Genomic DNA, 22,925 nt, shown 5'->3' with positions numbered 1-22,925 from the left:
TCAGAATTTAATTTTAATTACCCTGCTATGCATGATGGCATTGAAAATAAACTAAAGGCAAACAACAGAAATAGAGGAGTATTGAAGAACTTGGCTTTTATTTTCACTTGTAAATTACAGTGGCATTGTTAGGAACTAGTCAGGGATGCTAGGAGGAAAAAGTACAACAATAACCCACATTCAGCTAAATGTATCTAGAAAAGTGTATGAAGTCCAACAAGGCTTCCAAATATCATAGTTATTAGCAGAGATTTTGAAAGATCAGAGTATCAAATCACTGGAAGGCCTAAAATGGGTCTTTCTCACTTTGTAAGATAATAATTATATTTCGATACACAACAAAGCAGGTCCTCCTTAGGGAGCAAAATAAGAAAGAAAAATTTCTTAGCAGGAAGAAGCACTGACATATATCTTTTGTGGAAATATACTGAAAAGGGTGCTGCCAACTTGTTCTATGACTTCAAGGCTCCTTTCAAGTTTTCCCAAAAGATCTCCTGCTGCTCTTCTCCAGGAGGCCACTCCAGGTAGGTCTTTGTGTTCATGATCTTCCGCAGCTTGCAGAATCTCTTGGGAATCGTTTTGCTCTGGATGGGCTCCAGGAGGACAAGAATCGCTGTGTCGTTGTTCTCGTCAAAGAGGCGGAAGTGCGAGAAGTCCAGCTCGTATTTGCACCACTCGCTCTGCACAAAGTGCTCAGACAGCACAAACAGAGTTTTGCGGCTCTTCTCTATGGAGTCGATGATGTTGTCCACGATCCACTTCCCGGGCACAAAGTCCCGCTTATGGAGGCAGAGCCGAAATGGGGGGCAGGCCTGCTCCAGCTCCCGCACCATTATGTTCTCCACCCAGTCGGAGTCATTCTCGCTGTAGGAGACAAAAGCATCGTAGCAGATGTCCTTTGGGGGGGCTCGCTTGGGCTTCCGCTTGGCTTGGAGCCATGCCCAGGTCATTCTCAGGTACCAGACCGCGTGGTACTTGTAGCCGACAACCACGAGGGTGAGGATGACCAGGAACACCAGGACGCAGATCAACGACACCACCATGGACCTGTGGCACTCCATCAGGGAGAAGTGCACGGCTCCAACCTGCGCCCCTCTCACTGCCAGGGGAGAGTCACAGACGTACTTGTCTGGCCACCCCACCAGCACCTGGGCTATCCCGGCCTGGTGGTGGATAAAGGAGAGGAATTCACAGGAGCAGATGAAGTTGTTGTCGCTGGCATCCAGCAGCTCCATTTTCTTGAAGGACTCAAACTCTTCCTTGGAGAAACTGTTGAGCTTGTTTCTTCTGACTGACATGGCCACTAAGTTGGGAACAGGTGCGGCACCAGGCAAGGTCTTCAGCTGGTTTTTTGTGAGGTACAGCTCCTTCAGAAACGGGAGCTGCAGTCCAAACTCCCTCAGGTTGTTAGCGCTAACATCCAAAACTTCCAGCGTTGGGGGAATGCAAGTCGTTAGTTTGGGAATTTGAGTGCTGGAGAGATTCAAATATTTCAGGGTTTTTGGCCATTCACACACATCTGGAATCTCACCAAAATTATTCTCGCTAATGTCAAGATTAATCAGTTTGGGTAGACGAGTTATGAAATCTGCAGTCTGTTTCAGAGATTTTAGAGAGTTTTGACTTAGATTTAAAGTTTGCAATGAAGGCCAAGCATTTTCACAGATTGTCTCATTTAAGCGATTATTTGCAATCAAATTATCGTGAAAGTCGAGATACAGGAGTGATGAAAAATGTTTTGCAAGCTTGCATGATACCATGAAAACTCTAGAGCTTACAATGGTGAGGCTTTTCACGTTGTTTATTTGTGACTCCATACCATTTAGGTCCATAAACAAATGAAAATTCATAATCATTACATTTATTACTTTTATTGTTTCAACAAAATTTTGCCCACTGCTTGCAATTTTTTTAGTATCCCATATTCCTTTCCCCTCAAGCACACAATCGATTGCCTCGAACTCTTGCAAAGATATGATTTCCTTCAGTAATACAATTACCTGGCTAATATATTCATCTATGAACAAAGCATCTTTAAAAGTAAGTTTTTGTATCCTAAAAGGAAGTGTTGAGTTCTGCACCAAGCTTTTATTTTCAACCTCTAATTTGATTTTTCTCACTTCTAGCCAAATGACAGAGTGCAGAAGGTCCCTGACAATTGCTGAGAATACGTTAATTCTTCTTAGGCTTATGATCATGTGATTTATCTTCTTAATTGACTTCAAACTTCCCGGCTCGTACTGACTGAGATTGCCACCATCAATCCACAACTTGTCGAGAAGCTCAATGCCCTCAAAGTTCCCTTGCCTTACCGTGGAGAACTGCGAGTTGCCCAGGTGGAGAGAGCTCAGGTTCCTCAGACTAGAAAAGAGGGAGCTTTCCCCCAGGTCTCTGTAGGAGTTCCCTTGAAGGTGGAGGTGCTGGAGCAAAAAAAGGTGCCCAAACCACGCAGGGGACAAGTGAGCCAAGCTGTTATTTGATAAGTCCAAGAGCTCCAGTTTCCCAAGGGAGCGAAACGAGTCCTCGTCTATTGAGCTGATTTTGTTGGACTGCAGCAGCAGGGCTCTCAGGTTCACAGCCTGCTGCAGATCCTGGGATCGGATGTGCTTGATCCTGTTGTGGGACAGGTTTAACGTTGTGATTTTGCCCGTGAGCCCTGGGGGAATGAAGTCCAAGCCCATGGAAGAGCAGTTGCACAGCTGAGTGTCATCGCACGAAGGACAAGCCTGCTTCAGGGCTTGCTCTGCAGAGACATTTGCAGCTAAGACCATGTAGATGGCCCACATTCGCCAGGTGTGCGTATTTCTTAATTTGTATTTTGTTTGGTTGAACATTTTGCTGTAGGAAACAGAAAGGAGAGAGTTTTGCACAGCAGCTGAAAACAATTGAAAAACCTGTGCAATTTTATTAAGAAGTTCAGATTCAAATTTTTTCTTGTAAGAGTTATCCTGTGACATCAGTCTTCCTCTCCTACTTCAGCTGCTCAGCCCTGTAAACATGGCATGCCACTCATCTCTGAAGTATAGCCGTATCATGTCTCAACAGTCATAGAGGACCGTTCTCAATTGCCTGCCTTTTCATACACGTTGGCTATAGCTCTCGCCTCTTACGTCTCTTGCATTATGCCTCCCCTCAGCAACGAAGCTACGGCTGGATGTTTCAACCCTAAACAGGGGAATATGGTTAGATCATCAATGATTTGGATTGAGTACATCCTCAGTAAGTTTGCAGATGACACCAAGTTGGGCAGGAATGTTGATCTGCTTGAGGGTAGGAAGGCTCTACAGAGGGATCTGGTCAGGCTGGATCGATGGGCCAAGGCCAAATGTATGAGGTTTAACCAGGCCAAGTGCTGGGTCCTGCACTTGGGTCACAACAACCTCATGCAGGTTTGGGGAAGAGTGGCTGGAAAGCTGCCTGGTGGAAAAGGACCTGGGAGTGCTGGTCGACAGCCAGCTGAATATGAGCCAGCAGTGTGCCCAGGAGGCCAAGAAGGCCAACAGCATCCTGGCTTTTGTCAGACATAGTGTGGCCAGCAGGACTAGGGAAGTGATTGTCCCCCTGTACGTGGCACTGGTGAGGCCGCACCTCAAATACTGTATTCAGTTTTGGGCCCCTCACTCCAAGAAAGATATTGATGTGCTGGAGCGTGTCCAAAGAAAGACAACAAAGCTGGTGAAGGGTCTAGAGCACCAGTCTTATGAGGAGAGGCTAAGGGAGCTGGGGTTGTTTAGCCTGGAGAAGAGGAAGCCGAGGGGACACCTTACTGCTCTCTACAACTACCTCAAAGGAGGTTGTAGCCAGGTGGTTATTAGTCTCTTCTCCCAGATAACAAGCGATAGGCCGAGAGGAAATGGCCTCAAGTAGCACCAGGAGAGGTTTAGATCGGATACCAGGAAAAATTTCTTCACCAAAAGGGTTATCAATCACTGGAACAGGCTGCCCAGGGAAGTGGTTGAGTCACCATCCCTGGAGGTATTTAAGAGACGCGTAGATGTGGTGCTTAGGGACACGGTTTAGTGGTGGACTTGGCAGTGCTAGGGTAACAGTTTGACTTGCTGATCTTAAGGGTCTTTTCCAACCTAAATGATTCTGTGATTCTAAGTGCTCACAGCCTTTGCAGCGTTAGCCTGTCCATCTAGTATGTCAGAAGCCCAAACAGAGCGTGTCCACCCTCCCAGCCCTTCGAGTGGGCTGTCACTTCTGACACCGCATACTTTCCCAGAAGAGATTTTGGGGTCCCCCTCACGGAATCTTAGTAGCCTCAGGGCTTCTAAAAAGCAGACCTGCATAGGCTCCTAGCACACCCTTTTACACACTGTGTAAGCAATTTACATTCTTTACTGGAAAGGCAGAACAAGCTGATATGCAACCAAACAAGTCTATCGCCCTTTTCTGTAAAGCAACACTGGTAATAGATGGGAATTGGATGTTACTGTCACCCTATAAATAGTGGGTGTAATTAGAACAATACTGATTTTTATTTACAGAAGGGCTGTGTTTCCTGCCACAGGTGTCAAAGAACACTTCACCATTGTCTACCCCAGAAAATAAGTCACTTATTAAAGTTCACAAGCTGCTGTGAACAGCTCCAGTACTGCAGACAAACAGTATCCCCAAATCCTAAATATGCAGAGAGTACATACTTACCTTGTGTGCTGCATGCTGTTTTTGTCTCCTCACCTGCTGCTGCTGATGTACTCTGGGATCCAAGTAGTCACCTCATACCTGCAAGTACAACAAAAGCTGGAAACCCTTTGGCAGGCCTGATGCGACAACAGTCCTGGAGTGAGAAAATATTTCAGCCCGTGCTCCTCAAACAAAACTTTATGTCTACAGTTTCCCAACGTCCTGTAACTACTTGGCCAGTGAAGCATACCAGTTCGCACAGCTTTTTTTTAGTGGCTGCTCCCCTAAGGAAACCATGGCTTCTGAAGAGTTCAGTATTGTCCAGCACGCATAACACTGCCCTTCAAACTCACATTTCAACCACTGCTATTGCTGCTGTTGACTGGGAACACAAAAACGAGCATAGATTGTGTTTGCACTCTCTTCTTCACAAGCTGAAATTCAGTGGCAGATCTGTCCCCTTTTGTTGGTCATTGCTCATCACTGGAAAGGCTGATGCAATCATTTTGCGCAAGTCATTCTTTCACAATCACTTCCTCCAGCATTAAGCGCAGAAATAGTTCCTAGGCAGAACTGCATTCACCTCCCTGTATCTCTGCTTTTGATACTTACTGTTTGTATGCACTGGGGGGATGCTAACTAAACCAAGCAACAGAACATCTCAGCACAACCAAGTTATTTTGTTGTATAGGTTCTGTAAAATGTTATTGATATAGAGATTGATATATATATATTATACTGATATAAATGTTGGAGTCAAATTGTCTAGTCAAAGAGAGTAGTAGAGAAACACTCTACCATTTTGTTTCTTAGGGCACGGCAGTCATACGTTATCAACAAATAGAAAATGCATAAGAATGGGAATGATATTCTATCTGAAAAAGAAGACACAGTTTGAAAGAAAGTATACCTCTCTAAATATCTAAGGTAATTTTGAGAGGGGAGGTTTGATAATATTTATTTTAGCCTGACTGAATGGAAACACACAGCTGGTCAAATGGCCAAGCATGCTGTATGCATAAAGGGGTAGGGAGTCTTCCTACCAGCTCTGAAAGGAAAACCCATTAAATTCAAACACCAAACCTTCCTACTGCAGTTTCCATTTTTTTATTCTGTGCACAGTAAGCATCATGGTCTGCTGCCCACTTGCACCGAGAGGTACCTGCCTGGGAGCAGAGAGACCAATTCCTGCCAGCTGCTGTCACAGGGCCCACAGTGGCATCTGTCTGCTCAAGGATGGCAAAGCCCAGACAGAGGCCCAAGCGCATCTCATAACAACCTGCAGTCCCGCTACGTTAAAATTAGCATTGCATATTAGGTTAAGAATATGTTGCTTTCCAAAAAAAAAGAATTGAAAGACTGAGATACCCTTGTATTTTCTGTCAGTTACAGAGGATAGATTTGAAGCCTAACAACGTTTTTAAAGCAGCTTTTGCTGGGTGTAGTAGTGTGAGGAATAGAAACAGAGCAGGCTGTGGGACACAGCAGAGAAGGGAAATGGTGTTTTAGTGAAGGGATGTCATCAACTTCCCAAAAACCGCCTCTTCTCTCTGGTAGCTCTCAGCTGGAACAGTTCCAGTTCTTAAAAAGAGAAGACTTTCCGTTTTCAAAATGTTTTAAAATGTTAGTTCTGAGCTTGATGCAACTCATTCCTATATGTTTTTGTCATAAAAATTGCAACTCCTTGATAAACTTAAATGCAGTTAAATTTGCGAAGAGCTCTGAAGACGACTGCATAAGAGGCCACGTACTTCACTGAATGCATAGACAGCACACTTTTTTGTGTGTTACAGCTTCACCACCACATATTCATGGAGACTAGAGGTAGGCGCTAGTTATTTTTTCAGAAATACTGACTTTCTCCTAACATCCAGGCTCAGCCCACTCTCATCACGCTTCTAAACTGGACTGGGTTTCTGCTTTCTCTCAGAAAGATGCGACCAGAGTGACCCTGCCCACCTTCCCACGCTGTAGTTCAGTTCAGCAAGCTGCTTAAAGAACCAAGAAATCAGGGTGGGCCTTCTGCTTGTTTCCATCAGTAGGGAAACAAGTCTACAAGCAGCGCAGCTTCTCTGTCTCTCTCTCTCATTCCAGGTCAATTTGTAAAGATTTATCAGGTTATCCGGAGTAAGGAAGGTCCAAGGATGCTCAAAGTGGCCAGAATTGCCCTCCACAGGCTGCCTTACACACGGGCGAGGTACCAGCCAGCTGCTTCCCAGAGCATCAGCTTCCAAACTGAGCTGCATCCTGGACTCAAAACAACTTCTTTTGAAATCAAGGAGTCTAAAGTAGAAAAAAACGACTGTCTTTTAAGGTGAGCATACCGTTCATTTGCTTTTTCTCTAGAGTAACTGCATGTTTAGCATTCAACAAAGTTGCACCTTGTCGGTGCTTTCCTTCCTCCTCCAAGTTTAAGCTATGATTATCCTTCCTCTGTTATAGTGTTTAAAAAAAGGCATGTACCTCCACCTGTGCCAGTACATTACCTTTTCCCAGCAGAAGGGCACAGATCTGCAACGAGCTTGTGCTTTTGTAACTGCAGAACCCCCCCTCTGCCAGCCAGAGGTAGGGACTCCTCCATCGCCTGCAGTATCTGGGCACGTCGCGCTCTTTAAAATGCTTCCCCTTCCCAATTGCACATGAGAGGATCCTGCAGCCTGTCCCCTCCCTTCCTCTTTCCTCCTGTATGTCACTCAGAGCTGCTTTTAGCTTTTCTGCTGAGAAAGGACAAGCTAGCAACGCAGAAGGGGCCCAACCCAGACGACACCCTGCCCCAGACCCCTGCCTCAAAGAAAAGGCAGAAGCGGTAGAAGAGGGGGGAACCTCACAAATCCAGTGTCCAGCCTGCAATATGAGCAGAAACGCTTTCCAAATCTTTGCAAGCAGTGCAAAACTGCTTCCTCATACTTACATATGGTAACCAGAATGCGTCAGCACGGCTGCAGCAGTGCCACTCTTCTTCTACCCCCCCAGAAAGGGCTGGTGAGGAAAAGTGGTCGAATGTACACTTGCAGTCTTTGGAGCAGGAGGTATAATATTCGTGTAATTGAAAGCAGAACAGCTTGGCATCCTTTCATGATCCTGGAAGCAGAGCCTTAGCATGCACTATTGGTGCCTCTGCTTTAATCTGACTTGCAGGGCTTCAGGTATTCCTCTTCAAACTACAACAAAAAGGAACATTATAATGAAAAATAAACAATTTTAACTTTGTTGTGTTCCATATCAAGCCTGCCCTGCCAGCAGCTCAATCATCTGGTTAGGTCTTCAGAATGAAAGGTAAAATGCAAAGGAGCAGATTTCCCTTTATTTTTCTTCTCAGTTATCCTCGCCCTGCTGTTGTGGGAGAGCATGATAATACTGTGTAAATGGTTATTCATTCAACAGCCAGCCTTCAGGACTGCCTCTGCCAAGGAAGCAGGGTTGCAGGGCTTTTTTTATCATATCCTTTCTGAAAGCATTCAATCAGAATAACATGACACTGATTTGCTGCCTTAACAGAGGAGAACATAGCAAGGAAGTTTGCAGGCAAAGACACCAAAGCTTATTCTAATATCTAAAGTTTTGTTTTTCTAGAACAGTTGCATCAGCGTGACTCAACAGGAGAAAAGCCCTGATTTCTCCCAAAATAGTCCTGTTGAGTATTTGGTTCCCAAGGAAACTACATCAACAGAAAGCAGCCTGCACATGAAGCAAAGCTGGACAACGCAGTTCCTTCCTTACTTCACACTTTCTTAGGTGGCACAAAACCAATTTATTCCTGACAGGAACGTTAGGATTTTTGATTAATACAGAGCTATAAAACAGTAAATGGTATAGCAACTTTTTGGCACCCTGTTCTGAACACCACCGTGACAAACACACAAAACCCCGTTATCAGCATCACACAAATTTGTTATTCCAAAATGAAAACTCAGAGACAACATGCCCAGAACGGGTCTCCCCAACCATTGCTGCTTGGTCCCCAGACCTGTGTGGGGCTAGACAACAGTCAAGCGTGCTGACGGGTCACTCAGCCCCACACAAACACTGGGGACACAGCAGGATCAAAGGCACCCATGTACAAATGTGCCTGCCACGGGACTTCCTGGCATGCTGCAGGAGTAAGGCAAAATATAAACCGATACCACCAACTAGTGAGACTCCCTCGGCACGTGTGAGGGAGAGGCCAGCCTGGAAATACAGCTGGTTAAGTATAACTTCCCTCGACTGCTGCCCAGGGCTTCCCACATCCCTGCAGAAGGGGTCCAGCTCCCAGAGAAGATGCAGGGATGGGAACCAAACATGGAAGCAGGTGCCCAAGACTCATAAAAAAGCTGCTCAGAGCAGCCTTGACCTCAACTTTTCTTACAGGCTAGCTTGACTGTATTTCCCATAATCATAAACCTGGATCCCCACAGGCACTCCACAGGGAGCCTCAACGGGCTGTAAGACTCAGGAACCTGAAACACAAACATCACGGTACTGGGATCTTGGAGGTCAGCCCAAATATGCCTCCCATCACCGAGGCAAACAGGCTCCTGGCTTGCCACTGATGAGGATCCATCCCCTGAAACAGACATAACCTGGAAATCATGTTTTCTTTAGATATATTTTCTGCAATTTTCATACTGTTAATTGGCTCTACGTTATCCACGTGAAAAGCTACTTCTTCAGGTTTTTTAGACACCTTCAGGAAATACCTCTGTGTAGCTTTCCAAAGTACTACTCAGTATTTTGAAGGGCTTTTTTTCCTATCTCTACATATACCACACTCCTGTTGCATCGATCAGTTTGCTTTGCTGTATCCCAAAATACATGACAGAGGCCATCTGTTATAGGCTGCCCAGAGAGGTATCTGGGGGCATAAAACATATTTCCAGTTTATAAGAAAATGTGGTGCCATGCCTATTTCAAAACAGGGATTTTGCAAGTTTCCGGACAGAGACACAACCACCCTCGGCTCTGTCCTCCTGGGAGGCACCAATCCTCCCTGTGCAGAGACGGCACCGTCCCCCCAGCCATCGGGGCTGCTGCTGGTACCCCAGGATTGGAGTCCTCAGGGACCCTGCAAGGCACAAGCTGCATTACGGGGGGTCGGGGAGAGAGAGGAACGGGATCTCTTACACTCACTGTCGGACAGCTGCTGCTTCATTTCAGCTCACCAGGAGAGAAGATACCCTGTCACAGCCCACCGGGTGCAAGCCATCACCGGCAGGCTGTTGTGAGGAAGTTAGGGTTTAACATCCTGGCACTGGAATTTCCCGTAAGGAGGAAAAACAGCTTCGCTCAGCTCCAAGAAAATGTTCCTTCCAGAGAGGCTGGGCAAAAGGACACATGTGTTGGTGCACTTCAGTGCAGGAAAGGTTCAACAAACCTTGTCTTTCCTCGTTGCAAGGAGTGCGTGGACACGTGTCTCATGCCTAGGTCTATCTAGTGCTAATACACTGAAAAAGTACTTTCTTCTTCTTTTTTTTTTTTTTTTGTTTTGTTTTGGTTTTTTTAATGGAAGGGAAACATTCCTGGGAATGGGACCAAGTCACTACAGAACCAGCTAGAATTTGTTTCCTGCACGGAGATGGAAAAACACTGTGCAGGGCAGCAGAGATACATATTTAACTGCTTGTTATACAAAAAAATAAATAAATAATTGTGTTTAACAGTTGGGCAAGAATCTTAGCAGGAAATGAATCAGATCATTATCATATGTCATAAAAATATCAAGATTTTTGTATTCGTTCCAAAAAAGACAATGCCAGATATATTTTACACAGGTAGTTTAAGTTTTGCATTCAACTGCTGCCTCCCTCTGTACCTGATGCCATGAAATATTTCAGACATGACAGTGCATTTCAGAAAGAGAAAAACAGTCCATCCCAAATCTTTATTTTCAGTTATTCTAGACCTCAGAAGCTCTTTCTTCAGTGCAGGTACTTTTCTTGATCTATCTCCTATCAAATCCCCATATTTTAAAAAATTAGGAAAAATCTAATGATCCAAGATTTTCTGCACTGGAAAAATGACCTGGTTTGTGAGTTTCTTGCAGGGATTATTTCTATTATGTTCTTCTGCATTTGCGTAATTTTTTAAACCAACTTTTTAGAAGCTTGAATACAGCAGAGTTGTAAACACCCATGAAAAAACCATTTTTACTAAAAATTAAAATCCTGATCATAAAAAAATATGTCAATAAGTATTTGAAAAGTGTGTGTTGGATCTGACAGAGCCACCAAAACATCTTCAAATAATTAGATATTTCCAATATCTGACCATTCTCTGACTTTCTAGACTTGAGCATGATTGAAAACAGACATCCCAAGCTGATTTTCAAGTACACTCAGCTATTTTAATCATTCCTCCTAAATTATCATCAGATTGTATTTCTTGCTCTTCTGTAAGTTTTCTTGAGTGTGGCAGTACCAGCTTAGTAATGATAGATTCAGAATGGACTGCATAAGTCTTGTGCCTGTGCTGCAAGGCACCTTTTTGTCTTTATTGCAATATCTACAGAAACACCCCATACTGGGGGATCAAACAAGGTGCTTTCTACTACTGTGAAATGCCCACATTTACAAATTTTGAGTTGAATTCCTCTCTAACATCCAAAGTTACCTGGACGTGCCACGTAGAGCATGGCTGTGCCCTGGCAGTGCAGGTACGGCCAGGATGGTCTGGAGATGCCTGCGGCAAGCCCAGACACAGCTGACCGTGCTCTCCCAGAGCAGTGAGTTTAGTCAACAGCTTTGAAGGGAAATGCTTTGCTTTTCTTTCTTTAGGTTTTTGTTTCAACCCAGCGGTTTCTTCCAGGTCATGGTGTCCATTTGAGCATAGGCTGGGCAGCAATAGCATGGACTTGAAAGGGAATAGTCCTTTCTTAGCAATGTCCCATTACTCCAATATTGATGGTCCAAAACCATGGCCAACTCTGTAGTCCTTTTAGCAGGGCTTAGGAACTCCAGCAGAGACCAAAACCCTGGTGCAACAGGTGACTGGAAGCACAGGGTAACAGGAAAAAAAACCAAACAAAAATAAGTCAACCCACTCTTCACTTGAAAGCAACTAGGGAACTTATACAAAGATTGCAACAGGGGGTTGTAGTAATGCTAAAAAGACTTTTGTAGACTTCTAATAAGTGTAGGATGCATGGTCACTCATGTTTTCAAGTAATTTGCTCTATAGTTTTGGACAGAAGAGTTATCAAAGGAAATATCATAGACAAAATCCCAATAAAAACAACCAACTTTCATCTCAACAGCTGGAACTACAGGACAAGAATAAGTTGGTTCAGAGATAGCCATAGGGTAATAAAAATTTTCTACCTTACATCTGGTCTACTGTGGGAAAGAGCATCAAATTAGATGCACTCTCTTACCTTGTATCAATTCAGGTGATATTCCTCCACACTGAACCCACCATGAGGTTTGCACCTGCGAGCACAAGATCATCTTTGTTTCTTTGGGTCTTAGCATCCAATGTTTAACAACTCTTACCGAATAGACTGGCCATCTGGTTTGTTTTCAGCTTATAACTTACGCAAGTGTCAGTATAAAGATTCTTTTCTATTTATAGAAATTATGTTACATTTGCACTTCTTTCATGTGCTATTTTTATGACATCATTTTGAATTAATTTCCTGTATGCTCCATAATTGATAGTTTCAACAAATTTCCTTTAAAATCAGTCCTTCAGAGTACTTTATTTCTCTGGGATTGGTTCCTTGAACGTTTTGTTCCCAGCTCACATCTGGGACCAAAAGGCCAAACAAAGTATACTGAGATGCACAACCCTCTGTTGAGGCAACTCTCTCTCGGTCGTCTCTCTGGTGTCACCATATTTCCATCTGACAGTGTCCTCACTGATGTTTGCAAAGCCTTCCAGTTGAATAGTATCTTTCAAGAGTCACTAACAAACACACAGTGTGTAATGGGAGAAGGGATGGATAAGGTGAAGGCTGACTGGACTCTTCTCCCCTACTGTTCAGAGGTCTAAATTTTTCTGTAAAATAAGTATTACTCACACTTGTCATGATGAAACACAGCCTATGAGTTTGATTTGTTCCCTGTTTCTGCAGGTGGAGAAATCCTGTCTCCAGGCTGGGCAGCCCCTTCTCTTTCACGGAGAACTCAGCAAGGAGCTGGCAAGCTGGTTTGCTGGACAAAAAAAAAAATAAAATTGTGAGCTCGTAACTTCTCACCAAGTAACAGGACAACATTGATACCACTGACTCACTCTGGGTAAGTCAGGTCTGCAACTGGATTAAGGGAGAAGGGAGTGTTTCCATCCGTTTTGGCACCGTACCACCCCTCCTGCCGAAACAGCCTCCCGACTGTGAAGGAACTGCTTTGTGCTCCGCTCTGCCTTTTACTCCTGCTAGGTAAGTCCCCAAAGAAAACCCTCCATCCCCCAGGAACACCACTGATCATAAAATAATCCCTCCCCATTTGCTTTCCCTAAGTCTGCTGGCACAACGACGACTACGCGTGCTGCCAAAGTTAACAAGCAGGCATGTTAATCCCTCCTCTTGCTAGAGAGTCTTTCCAGACCTGCCTCAGCTTTCTGCCCGTGGCTTCGTTTGGGGGGGTGGGGTGGGGAGGGCAGGTTTGTCTCAGGGCAATTCCTTATAAGCCTATCTGCTGAACAAGCGAGCACCTAATCTGAAATGACTAAAGCAGTCAAGGGCAAGGGACCAGCTTTGCCTGTGGCAGGATTTTTCATTTGCAATTTTTCATTCGGGTGGTTTACTTTGGCTGGTCATCTTTGGTAAACATTGTGTAACACTGAAACCAGGAAATACCTGAAAATAAATAAAGAAATGGCAATTACTAATAGATCTTCCTTTGTCTTCCCAAGGATCAGCCTTACTCAGGCCAGATCCTGCCATCCCAAGGGGAACAAAACCTCTCTGGGGACCTGTCGGGGGTGAAGGACACTGGGAGGCAGGTGGGATGGGGGGGCTTGCTGGGGGGCTGTCGGGGTGCTGCCCGCCTTGTGCAACCACCGCCACGCCTGGCTGCGCGAGCCTTTGGCAATGGCGAGCGAGGGCCTCACCCCAGCTGCCCTCGAGGCACGGGGAGATGAGAGCTCACCACCGTGCCTCGGAGGCTTCTCTGTCCTGTTTTGTCCTTAAAGTTTCATGCTTTCCGATCCAGAGTTCAGCCAGGGGTTTTCCAGCCCCTCCAACCCTTGCTTTTCCCTATAACTTTTGGCATGAAAGAGAATGACTTTGTAACTAAAGCTGTGCCTTTAACAGTGTATTTACTCTCTAATTAGATGGACCCCTACTGCATTTTAAAGAGGAAATCAGATAGAGAAGGCGCTGAGGTGCTTCGGGGCCATCTGTCCGGAGGGAGGCTTGCATCCACCCCTCCTTGCTCCGTTTCCCCTCCTGCAGGGCAGAAAGCCAGAAAACGGGACAGGCCGGAGACAACGACACCCCCCCAGCTCCCTGTCCCCACCAGCGGGGAAGCAGCCAAGAGCTGGGCTGCTGCAAGGGCGTGCATTTAATCCAGCCTGCGCATTTGGCGGGCAGCAGGACAAGAGTGCTCCTGCGTGCGGAGGCACTGGCTTTGCCTGGCTCTGGAAAGCCGTAATCTTCCGTCTGAGAGGCTGCAGCAGGGGAAAACCACTCCAACAAGCTGTCACAATTGCTCCTTTTCCTACAATAAGCAGGATGCATTCAGAAATTCAGGGCAGATACCCCATGACTGCTCCAGTCCTGTGGCAGAGGTGATTTGTTTGGAACCCGAGGACTCCCCAAACCTCTGTAAATGCTCCTACAACTGAGATACAGAAGAAAAGGAGGTGCTACTTTCTCCTCTTCTGGATGTGCTTTCTGAAGGAGCCAGGTGATTAGGAACTGGATTAAGCCTTGCAGTAAAGGTGGGCAGAGAAGATAGAGCCAGAGCTTAACCACAGGAGACCAGCAGGGATGGTTGGCACCAGCTGCGCTGAGACATCCTGAGCACCCTCAGAAGCAGAGCCAGAGGCCCAGCAGGAACTGTGGTATCTAAACCCCAGGGTCTCCAGATAGGAGGTGCCAGCTGAACACGGGACACCCAAAAACTAACTGCTAAACACTTGCATGTCTAAAGGGGCAGCAGGATCATGGATTTTGCCCAAGTCTCTCTCTCAATTGTCACTGGGGTAAGACTGTGTTGTCTAATTCTTAAAGCACATTACAAATGCCACTAAATGTGACTTGCTGATAATCTCCCTACCAAAAGAAAGCTGACCTTCTTTCCTTCTCTCTTTATTGTAGGACACATATTAAGGTCTAGTGGATAAGATGGAACTTGAAGAAAAAAATCGCTGCCACAGATTTTTTGCACAATTTTTGGGGGTGACATTGACCTCCAGCTTCTCACATAGGCCTTCTGGAAACTCTACTCCGGGCCGTTTTGATCAGGAACGGAGAGGAAGGCTACCATTATCAGATCCAGGGGTTTCTTAGCTGTGCTCTATCTCTCTGTCGCCACTGCCAAAAATATACTTTTCAATCAAGCTAAGTAAAAGGTTAGACTCCTTAAAAACAAACAAACATGCACGTAACAAACAAACTGGGCAAACAAAACAGAAGCCCACGTCCTGGGAAGCCACGTTTGGGTGAGGTAAAAGGAGCTAACAGTCACGGCACTGACAGCGGCATTCCCCGCTGGTAGCACGGGGTTTGGCTTACAGAGCAGAGCCATGAGGTACAGGAGAGAGGGAGGCTTTAACCTGGTGTTCGGGGAAAGGAGAAGCAGCTGTTTTGCAGACAAATTGATAAAAGTCAGCATCTCGCATAAGAGCAAGCTGTAGCTCAGCTGTAACTCTAAAAAAGTCTGGACTCTAAAATATTCCAGCTTGGGAGAAACAGCCTCTTCTGTCCTCAGAATAAATCGTACAACTGGAGGATGGTTTTCTGAGTTGGCACCAGCTGGCACACAACATTGCTTGCTCCCATGGGTTCGATCCTGTTAAACATTATACGCACAACCTGTCCGAGAGACTGTGTTGCAGTGCAGAGCCTGCTTGCACCACTTTAAGCCAGGCATGCTATGGTCTGTCTTCTCCCCGTCTCTTTCTGGAAGTTAACACAAATAGCCATGAGTAAGAGGGCTGATCTAAACAGGGGTGGATGCTGACATACTCAGCTCCTCGAGGAGACCTAGGCAGCTCCAGAGGCTTCCTCCTGCTTCCTCGCATGAAACACTTCCTTACCAGGTGCTCTCTCTCAGACTCCAGACTTACCTTATACACTGGGTCCACAGTAGTAGTAATTAAAACTAAAAACCCAGAGCAGTCATTAGGCTTTACTCACTGCAGGAATACACAGGGGAATTTGAAATTGGCAGCTCAGTCCCATTACTGTAAGGATACATTTGGTCTGTCATCTATTAAAATGTGTGGCTGCGTGTGCCTGGCAAGTGCTTCAAAGTTGTTCTTTTGATCTTTACAAAGATAAAACTGTAATATTTTTGTAGGTATATGAGAACATTAGTTACTAGACTAGTTAAAAACCACTTAACTTTTGAAACTGGTGCCATCTGTTTTCTATTTTTATTTATAGAAGTCAATACTCAGTCTCTTGAGGACTTCTCTAACAAACTCTCTATACGAAATATCAGCAGCGCTTTGGCCAAGACAGCTGAACTCAGGCTTGACAGGTCTGCAGATGTGGCTGGTTGTACAGACAAAGGACTGCTTGGACAAGAGGAAGCAAGGAGAAGGTCGGACAGAGGGAGTCATCTAGGAGCCTTTTGCTCAACCCTCAAATCAGCTCTTCAGAAAGAAGAATACTGCCCTGGTTAGGCTTCAGGCTTCTCTATTATGGCAAATGGCATATGAGGTTCTTGCAACCAAAACCAAACCTGCAGCTTACTGAGCTTCAGTCATGTAAGTCATTCTGGGGGATGCACCAGGCTTAGGGTTCACCAAGAAAACCAATAGGAGTTTATAGATACTTTATATCTCACTTAAGGATTTTGAAGCATTTCCATAAGCCATTATGTAGTCCTCAACAAATTGTGTGACAAATTTTAGTCTTTAAACTGATAAATTATTAAAAACCTTTCAAATGAACAGAAAGGTTCCTTTCTTAGGAAAAAAACCAAACCAACCCTTCACCAACTAGTGAATACACAGGGCATCTATAAAAGGCACAAAGATATCCTTCCTTAACGACATTGTGAGCTGAGGGCTTCCAAAAGTTGCACGTTGCTGTAGGGTGTTGACCTGGGTCATGAAGTTCAGCCATTGCAAGGGAAACTCATAACCTGTGAACCTTGCTCAGGAGGCAGAAATACTTACAGACAGGAAAAGCTTGTGTCACCACGAGCTCAGCCCCCACAGGCTGTCTACCCTCAGGCATCTCCATCAGGTCTTTGTGTCCCAGGTTTCTGCTTGCAATCAGGAGTGTCCCTGCTCTGGGATGTCCTGAGCTGCACACGGTTCAGGCCAGGCTGCGCAGAGCTGCAATGGTTAAGGCTGCAACCGAAAGCTCAAGCAAACCCTCCCAGCCAGGAGAGAGGGAGACCAGCTGTGCTTGCTGTGGTGTCTGAGAAGTGATAGCAAAATGCCAGGAGAAAATTGCTCAGCCACATCTGCGCTCACCAGAGCGACAGCGTGGGAAAATTGGACAACCGAGCCTTGATTAAGCAGAAGATACCCACAGTCTGATTTTTTGCAGCCCTGGCAAGAGCATTACATGCCAAGGACACGTGGATGGGAAAAACTGAAACTCAGTACTTAAAGTCATTTGGTGAGCGCACGATTTGAGTGAGGTACTAACAGTGGGAGCCCAAAGGCACACGCAGTGTGAGCCTGATGTCCTCAGCCAATAGAAAGGGGTGGTAGGTGCCTCATTAAAAGCTACTAACCAAAGGAGGAACACAAGCTGTGATTTAGGAGGGGCTTTCACCAGCAAAAGTACAGCTGGCATCTCCTCAGGTTAATAACTGCTTGCTGTCTGCAGAGAGACTGATCGACCTGCAGGCAGCTCTGGAAAGAGCAGATCGATAAAAAACTGCTGCTCACCTCCAGAAACCATTTACGCCACAAACTGTGGGTTGCGCAGCTGAAAAGCACAGGGGGAGCGAGGGCTTCCCACGCTGCTCTGGAAACAATGCAGCAATGAGGTCATTTTCCAATTGCTCATGAGCACCGTGCACCCCGTCCTGGAGGTACGCACACCATCATGAGCTGCGCTAGAGGAAGGGTGAACCAGCCTGCGAGCAAGTGGCTGGATGAACGCCGCCGAGATGCCGCCTTTCTCACGCGAGCACCGCTGAGAAGCAAGCGATAAGCTCCCACGGCCAAGCCGCCGTCTCATGGGTCTGTGGAGAGCGGCGGGATGGTTATGGCGTTTTCTGCTGTTTCTGCAAGGTTCCCTTATCAGCTTCAACATCTGGTTTGCACTCTTCAGCATTTCCTACACTGCACTGCAAAACACCTTTCATCTAGCAAGGCCATGTCGAGCAAATGAAGTGAAACATTTCTTTCCCTAAATCAGAATCAGCAATCGTAGCAGGTTCTTGTAGGGCGTTGATGGCCAAGCGCTTCGCTGCAGCACCTGAACATTGCGTGAGGAGGAGGTTATTTCTAGCTTCAAGACAGCCTCACATCACAGCACCCGCTGACCCCCAGCCCGGTGAAGGCGACCCCCCACCACGTCGCTGTCTCTGGGACCTGGAGCGGGTCCGGGGTGCAGGCTTCCCCCACATCTGTGCTAACAAAGACGTGCAAAAACATTACTTTCCCTTTGCAAACTGTACATTCAGTCAAAATTAAAACCAAACAAATGGCTCCCAGCAAACCGAGCGTTTCACCAGTGCGGTCAGAGAAATGAGTTCTGGCAGAGCCTGTCACCCCATGGGTGCGGCAGACATACCCCAGAGTGTGATGGGGATGGTCAGGGTATGGACCATCACCTTCTCAAAAATCACTGCACAGGAGTTGGGTTTACTAAAGAGGACGGGGGCTTTTTGGTCACTCATGGAGGCAACGTGCTCCTTCCAAGAAATGTATATGTACGCACTCGGTTGCGAGCCAAGCCTGGCTGCTAGTAGCTTAGCTGACAATGATTAAATAACCGGTTTATGCTAGATGAGAAGCTCGTCCACACCAGCTAGAGCAGCTCCTCTGGCACTGGTTCATACACTGGGGAGGCCCCTCATTCCAGGCCAGCTTGGTCCCTCCTCACGCAGGTTTCTGGCAGCCTCCAAACAACAAAACCTCCAGAGAGGTGCGTGGGGTTGCATGAAACACCAAACCACCACCACCTCCGAACAAGGCTGCTTAAACCTCAAACAGCTCAGAGAGCAGCTCCCACACACAACCAGGGGGAATGGCCAGGGATGGCCGCCATTCAGATCAACTCCACAGTTAGAAAAGGGTTGAGAGTTTGTGCTGCTGCTGCAGTTGTTGAAGAAAGCAGCAAGAAATTAAATACAGCAGAGGTCACAGAAAAAGCAAGCTGCGTGGTGTGCAGCCCACAGCAACAAAGGAGGCATTTTTGTCAGGGAGGCCTGGACAGGCAGCTCATGTAGGGAAACCCTCTCCAGAGATGGAGGGAGGCGCAGTGCTTTCAGCAGTGGGGGACCGCCTGTGTCCCTGCATTAGGACGAGCTGCAGAGGCAGGTGCAAGCTCCCAGGACCTCAGTTGCAACACCGCCTTGCAGGGCTGGGACAATAAATCCTCCCCCTGCTCCGCTCTTGTCACTCACCCACAATGGGGCAGAGCACAGCTCTCCACTGCCTCCCAGTCCTCCACATCCCCCAGCTCACAAGGAGGGGAAGCATCGCTAGGTCTCGCCCAGCAGAGCCTCCTCCAGTGCAGGACTGGGCAACTGTCCCAACCAACACCAGGCATCTCCTTCTCCAGCTGGGACACCTACCTCTGCCCTTCTCCCGCCTGTCAGAAGGGCAGGGCGAGCGCTGCATCGCCGCTGGGACAGGGGACGGCTGCAGCAGCACTGCAGTCCTGGGGAGACAGTGACCCTCAGCCCACCTGAGAGTGCTGTGGAAGAACAGACCAGGCCTGCCCTGAGCCACTTCCCCCACAGAAACAGATGGGCAGACTGAACGACGGGATGGAACAGAGGAATCAAACGTACAACTGAAACAACAGGGAGGTGCTGCCGTGCACCTTTTCCATGATTCGCTTAAAGCAAAGCAAGTATATGGAGAGGGCAAAAGAAGTTGGAGCTGATTTGATGACTATGAAAAATAAACAACGGGTGTTCCCTGAGGCTGGAAGGAAGGAAATGCTGGAAAGCAACACCCAACCTACCACCGTAAAGACCAGCCGAGAGCTCACCTGGCAAGATGGCAGTGCTGGCTCTGCAGGAACCTGCAGTGCTGCCAAGGCCACGGCTTCCCAGGCAGCAAGGGGCTTCTCCCAAGGCAGAGAGGAGTTGGGTGCTGGAGCTGAAGGCACTGCTAGCCCCAACGCAGGTGTTGAGCACCTCCCCTGCTTCCGCCCTCTTCAGCAGATTAAGATAGTTAACAGCTGTCTTTAATGAGCTCATTTGCCCACTGGCAATCAGACCTCTCAGCCACATTTTCAGGCTCATTTCTGCAAGCGCAATGACAAGCTGGTTGTTGCTCCTTGGAGCAGCTGGAACAGTCCTGCGTGGACAGACCCACCAATTGCCACTGTGCTGATGACAAAGTCACAGCAGCAACAACTGTGCTTCCCCTGGTGAGCCTGCCTTCAGGGACTTGAACCGTCCCCCACACACTTTGAAACCCACACAGGTTATTTGCAGCTTGGTCTGGCCAGTCCAAATCCCTCCCTGCAGAATCTCCACACTGTACCAGCCCCCCTTACCAAGAAACAGGGTCCCTGTGGAGCACTCCCCTCTCCTACAGAAAAGCTGTGTTAGATGCTCCTCTTCCCTTGGCCCTCCAGCTTAACGCTGTGAGGGGCTTGCTGCAGCCTGGTGAGGCTAGGGCAGCTGAACACCCCTGCAGGAGATCCTGGCTTTGTCCAAACACTGTCTCTTGTAGTATCTACAAATCTTCATGAAATGTGCCAGGAATATTCCCTGGCTCTGGGATGGAAATTCTGGACAACACAGGCAGGCTTGGCTAAGATGTCCTGTGTGTCCTGTCCAAGGACAGCAGTAACTTGGTACCCCCAGTTCCCAATGTACATCTAAGAAGGGGCAAACCTGCTGGGAGCAGGGGTGGCCGTCACTTCTCCCATGTCTTGTCTTAGGAAAACACTGCATGTCCTGTTTACGTAGCGTGCGCACCAGGCTAGAAGTCAACACTGAATGGTTGGAACTGCCCATGATTCCCTCCCCCACTCCATCACCAGCCCTACCAGTGAACTGTGCACGCTATTCCTCTTTTACACTAGTATTTTTGGTTTTCCTCTTGCAATCTTAAGCATTTCTTGGGTTAACCGAGACTTCTTTTGCTGAAGATTCTAAAAAAACCAGTACCAGTTTCAGAGAGATCAGTGAAGCTCCCGATCCAGCTATAAGGAATTCCTGGCACAAGGCAAGAAATCAGGAATTATTTTGCTTACGACAATGAGGTGTCTTTAGAGCAAACTCTCCATTTTCACTCTAGTAGAATTACAATCATTTTGGTGCAAAGAACTTTGTAGTGGAATTATTTATTTCATCTTCCCGTTTACTGTAGGAGGAATGATATTAAACTGAGCCAAATCCACTTGCATTTGGTGGATTGCTAATTAAGCTACAGATGTCTCCTCATGGCAGCAATTATTCCTGGTAACCTTAATGAGCTTGTTACATTCCTTAGTTATTGTTATGAAAAGCTATATGAAATACTTTGCCTAATACTACACAGCTCCCAGGGAAATTACTTCTTGATCTGTTCTGGTGTGATTAAAGAGAATGATTGTTTTCTTTCTTAGCAATATTTCTCAAGTTGTTTGCGGCTCATTTCCCTTGTCTTTTGCTGGCACTTTAACAACTCTGACCAACTTTTTCAGAGAGGTTGTCTCTTCCAAACGTTTCTAACTTTTTTTTTTGCTCTCCCTGAACTCTCCAGTGTCTTTGCTTGGTTTATTGCATGGGGTTTTTTCTCTCTTTTCCAGTGATTTATTCTGTCTGGAACATACAAATTACTTACAACAGCGCTGAGCAGAACTGTAGGATTTTGTTGTTGTTGTTACAGTTTGTTGCAGATACAAAAAAAGCATGTCCTTACATTGGTACTTGAGGAAAAGCTTCACTCAGTGCACAGAAAATACAGATCTCCTTAAAACAATTAACAGAATTAACAGAATGAGCTGACTAAGCTAAGCACAGCTTTGCACATCCTCTCTTCTCTCCTGTGTCTTTGCACATCCAAAATTCAATGAACATGCTATACAACAAGCAACATTATCCAGGGAATAAAGAACTTCACTGCATTTCAAACCAAATGATGACTTTTTTTTTTTTTTAAATCTGTATTTATTGTGTTCGCACTCCCACTCTATTCCTCCTGAAGTCTCCTGCCATAGGCAAAAGGTGCACAGAAAGCATGTCAGTGGTTATGACTACTTCTCATGCCTTAGTGCTGATTTCAGGAGCATCAAAGTTCATATGAACGTGTGAACTTCCCTTCAGAAACACAAGCAATTACGATTAAACTCCAGAGTCAAACAGATTCCCGCCCAGCACGACATCATGGAAAAGACTCCAGGTGCTAGTTCCTGATCAAGCCACTAAAACACTGTGGTTTTGAAAAGCATTCAGTGACAATCCCATTTTTCTGACATCAAAACCAAAGGCAAGCTAAGGAGCACCTTCTGTATGACCAGATAAAGCGGGTAAATACAGCAGCTTGAGTATCCCACCCAGTTGCTACCTCCTCCTGAGCTAACTCAAAGGCACAGGAAAGCAGAGCTGGCAGAGTATCTTTCAACAAAGCTTTCTTTGCAGGAACTGTTGATTTACTGAAACAAACTGTTTGCAGAAACACACTGTTTCTGGTGAAACATTTCAAGACCTGGGATGGCATTTCTGGCTGAAACCAGCAAGTCAGAGGAGCTGGTCTGTTAGCTCAGCAACATGGTGAGACTGGCAGGGCCAGAATTTAGGTCTGGGAGCCCAGACTGCCGAGCAGCCTTGCACACAGGCTGTTATTCAGCTCTTTTGCAGTGCCTTTTCTGCTCTGCCTTTGAATAAAAACAAATGTGAAAGCCTCAACATCTCATTGTCAAACAGTTCTTGTCTTCCAGTCAGTCTGTGTTCAAAGGGAAAAAGGAAACCAACTGAAGTAGCAAAAAAGTAAGGAACATGCTCAAGTTCCCAGAATCCTCAAAATGGTGACTGGTCCCTAGCTTGACCTCCCACAAGGAGCAGGACTGCCGCCACCAC

General features: G+C 46.4%; 1 protein-coding gene and 1 long non-coding RNA gene across 8 annotated transcripts; one reads left to right on the top strand and one right to left on the bottom strand.

Annotated features, from left to right (window-relative positions):
* Positions 1-71: 71 nt before the first annotated feature.
* LOC104633066 (toll-like receptor 2 type-1) lies at positions 72-12,749 on the bottom strand. 6 transcript variants are annotated; one of them, XM_075751744.1, is made up of 4 exons: positions 12,623-12,749; positions 7,541-7,790; positions 4,651-4,783; positions 72-2,838 (listed from the first exon to the last, which is right to left on the bottom strand). In XM_075751744.1, exons 3-4 carry the CDS (start codon positions 4,662-4,664, stop codon positions 453-455), a joined length of 2,400 nt encoding a protein of 799 aa, XP_075607859.1. In that variant the 5' UTR covers positions 4,665-4,783; positions 7,541-7,790; positions 12,623-12,749; the 3' UTR covers positions 72-452. The 6 variants fall into 6 exon arrangements, with proteins under 6 accessions (XP_075607859.1, XP_075607860.1, XP_075607858.1 ...); XM_075751745.1 differs by lacking the exon at positions 12,623-12,749 and adding an exon at positions 11,978-11,996; XM_075751743.1 differs by lacking the exon at positions 12,623-12,749 and adding an exon at positions 9,733-9,849.
* On the top strand, positions 6,353-22,001 carry LOC142601721 (uncharacterized). 2 transcript variants are annotated; one of them, XR_012835298.1, is made up of 5 exons: positions 6,353-6,453; positions 6,724-6,943; positions 12,677-12,979; positions 13,876-14,748; positions 14,864-22,001. It is a non-coding gene; the product is annotated as an uncharacterized LOC142601721 (long non-coding RNA). The 2 variants fall into 2 exon arrangements; XR_012835297.1 differs by lacking the exon at positions 6,353-6,453 and adding an exon at positions 6,602-6,642.
* Positions 22,002-22,925: the final 924 nt, after the last annotated feature.

This window comes from Balearica regulorum, chromosome 4, assembly GCF_011004875.1.
Source record: "Balearica regulorum gibbericeps isolate bBalReg1 chromosome 4, bBalReg1.pri, whole genome shotgun sequence".
NCBI lineage: Eukaryota > Metazoa > Chordata > Aves > Gruiformes > Gruidae > Balearica > Balearica regulorum.
The sequence above is the reverse complement of the archived record's forward strand: the minus strand, read 5'-3'. Positions and strand labels throughout refer to the sequence as shown.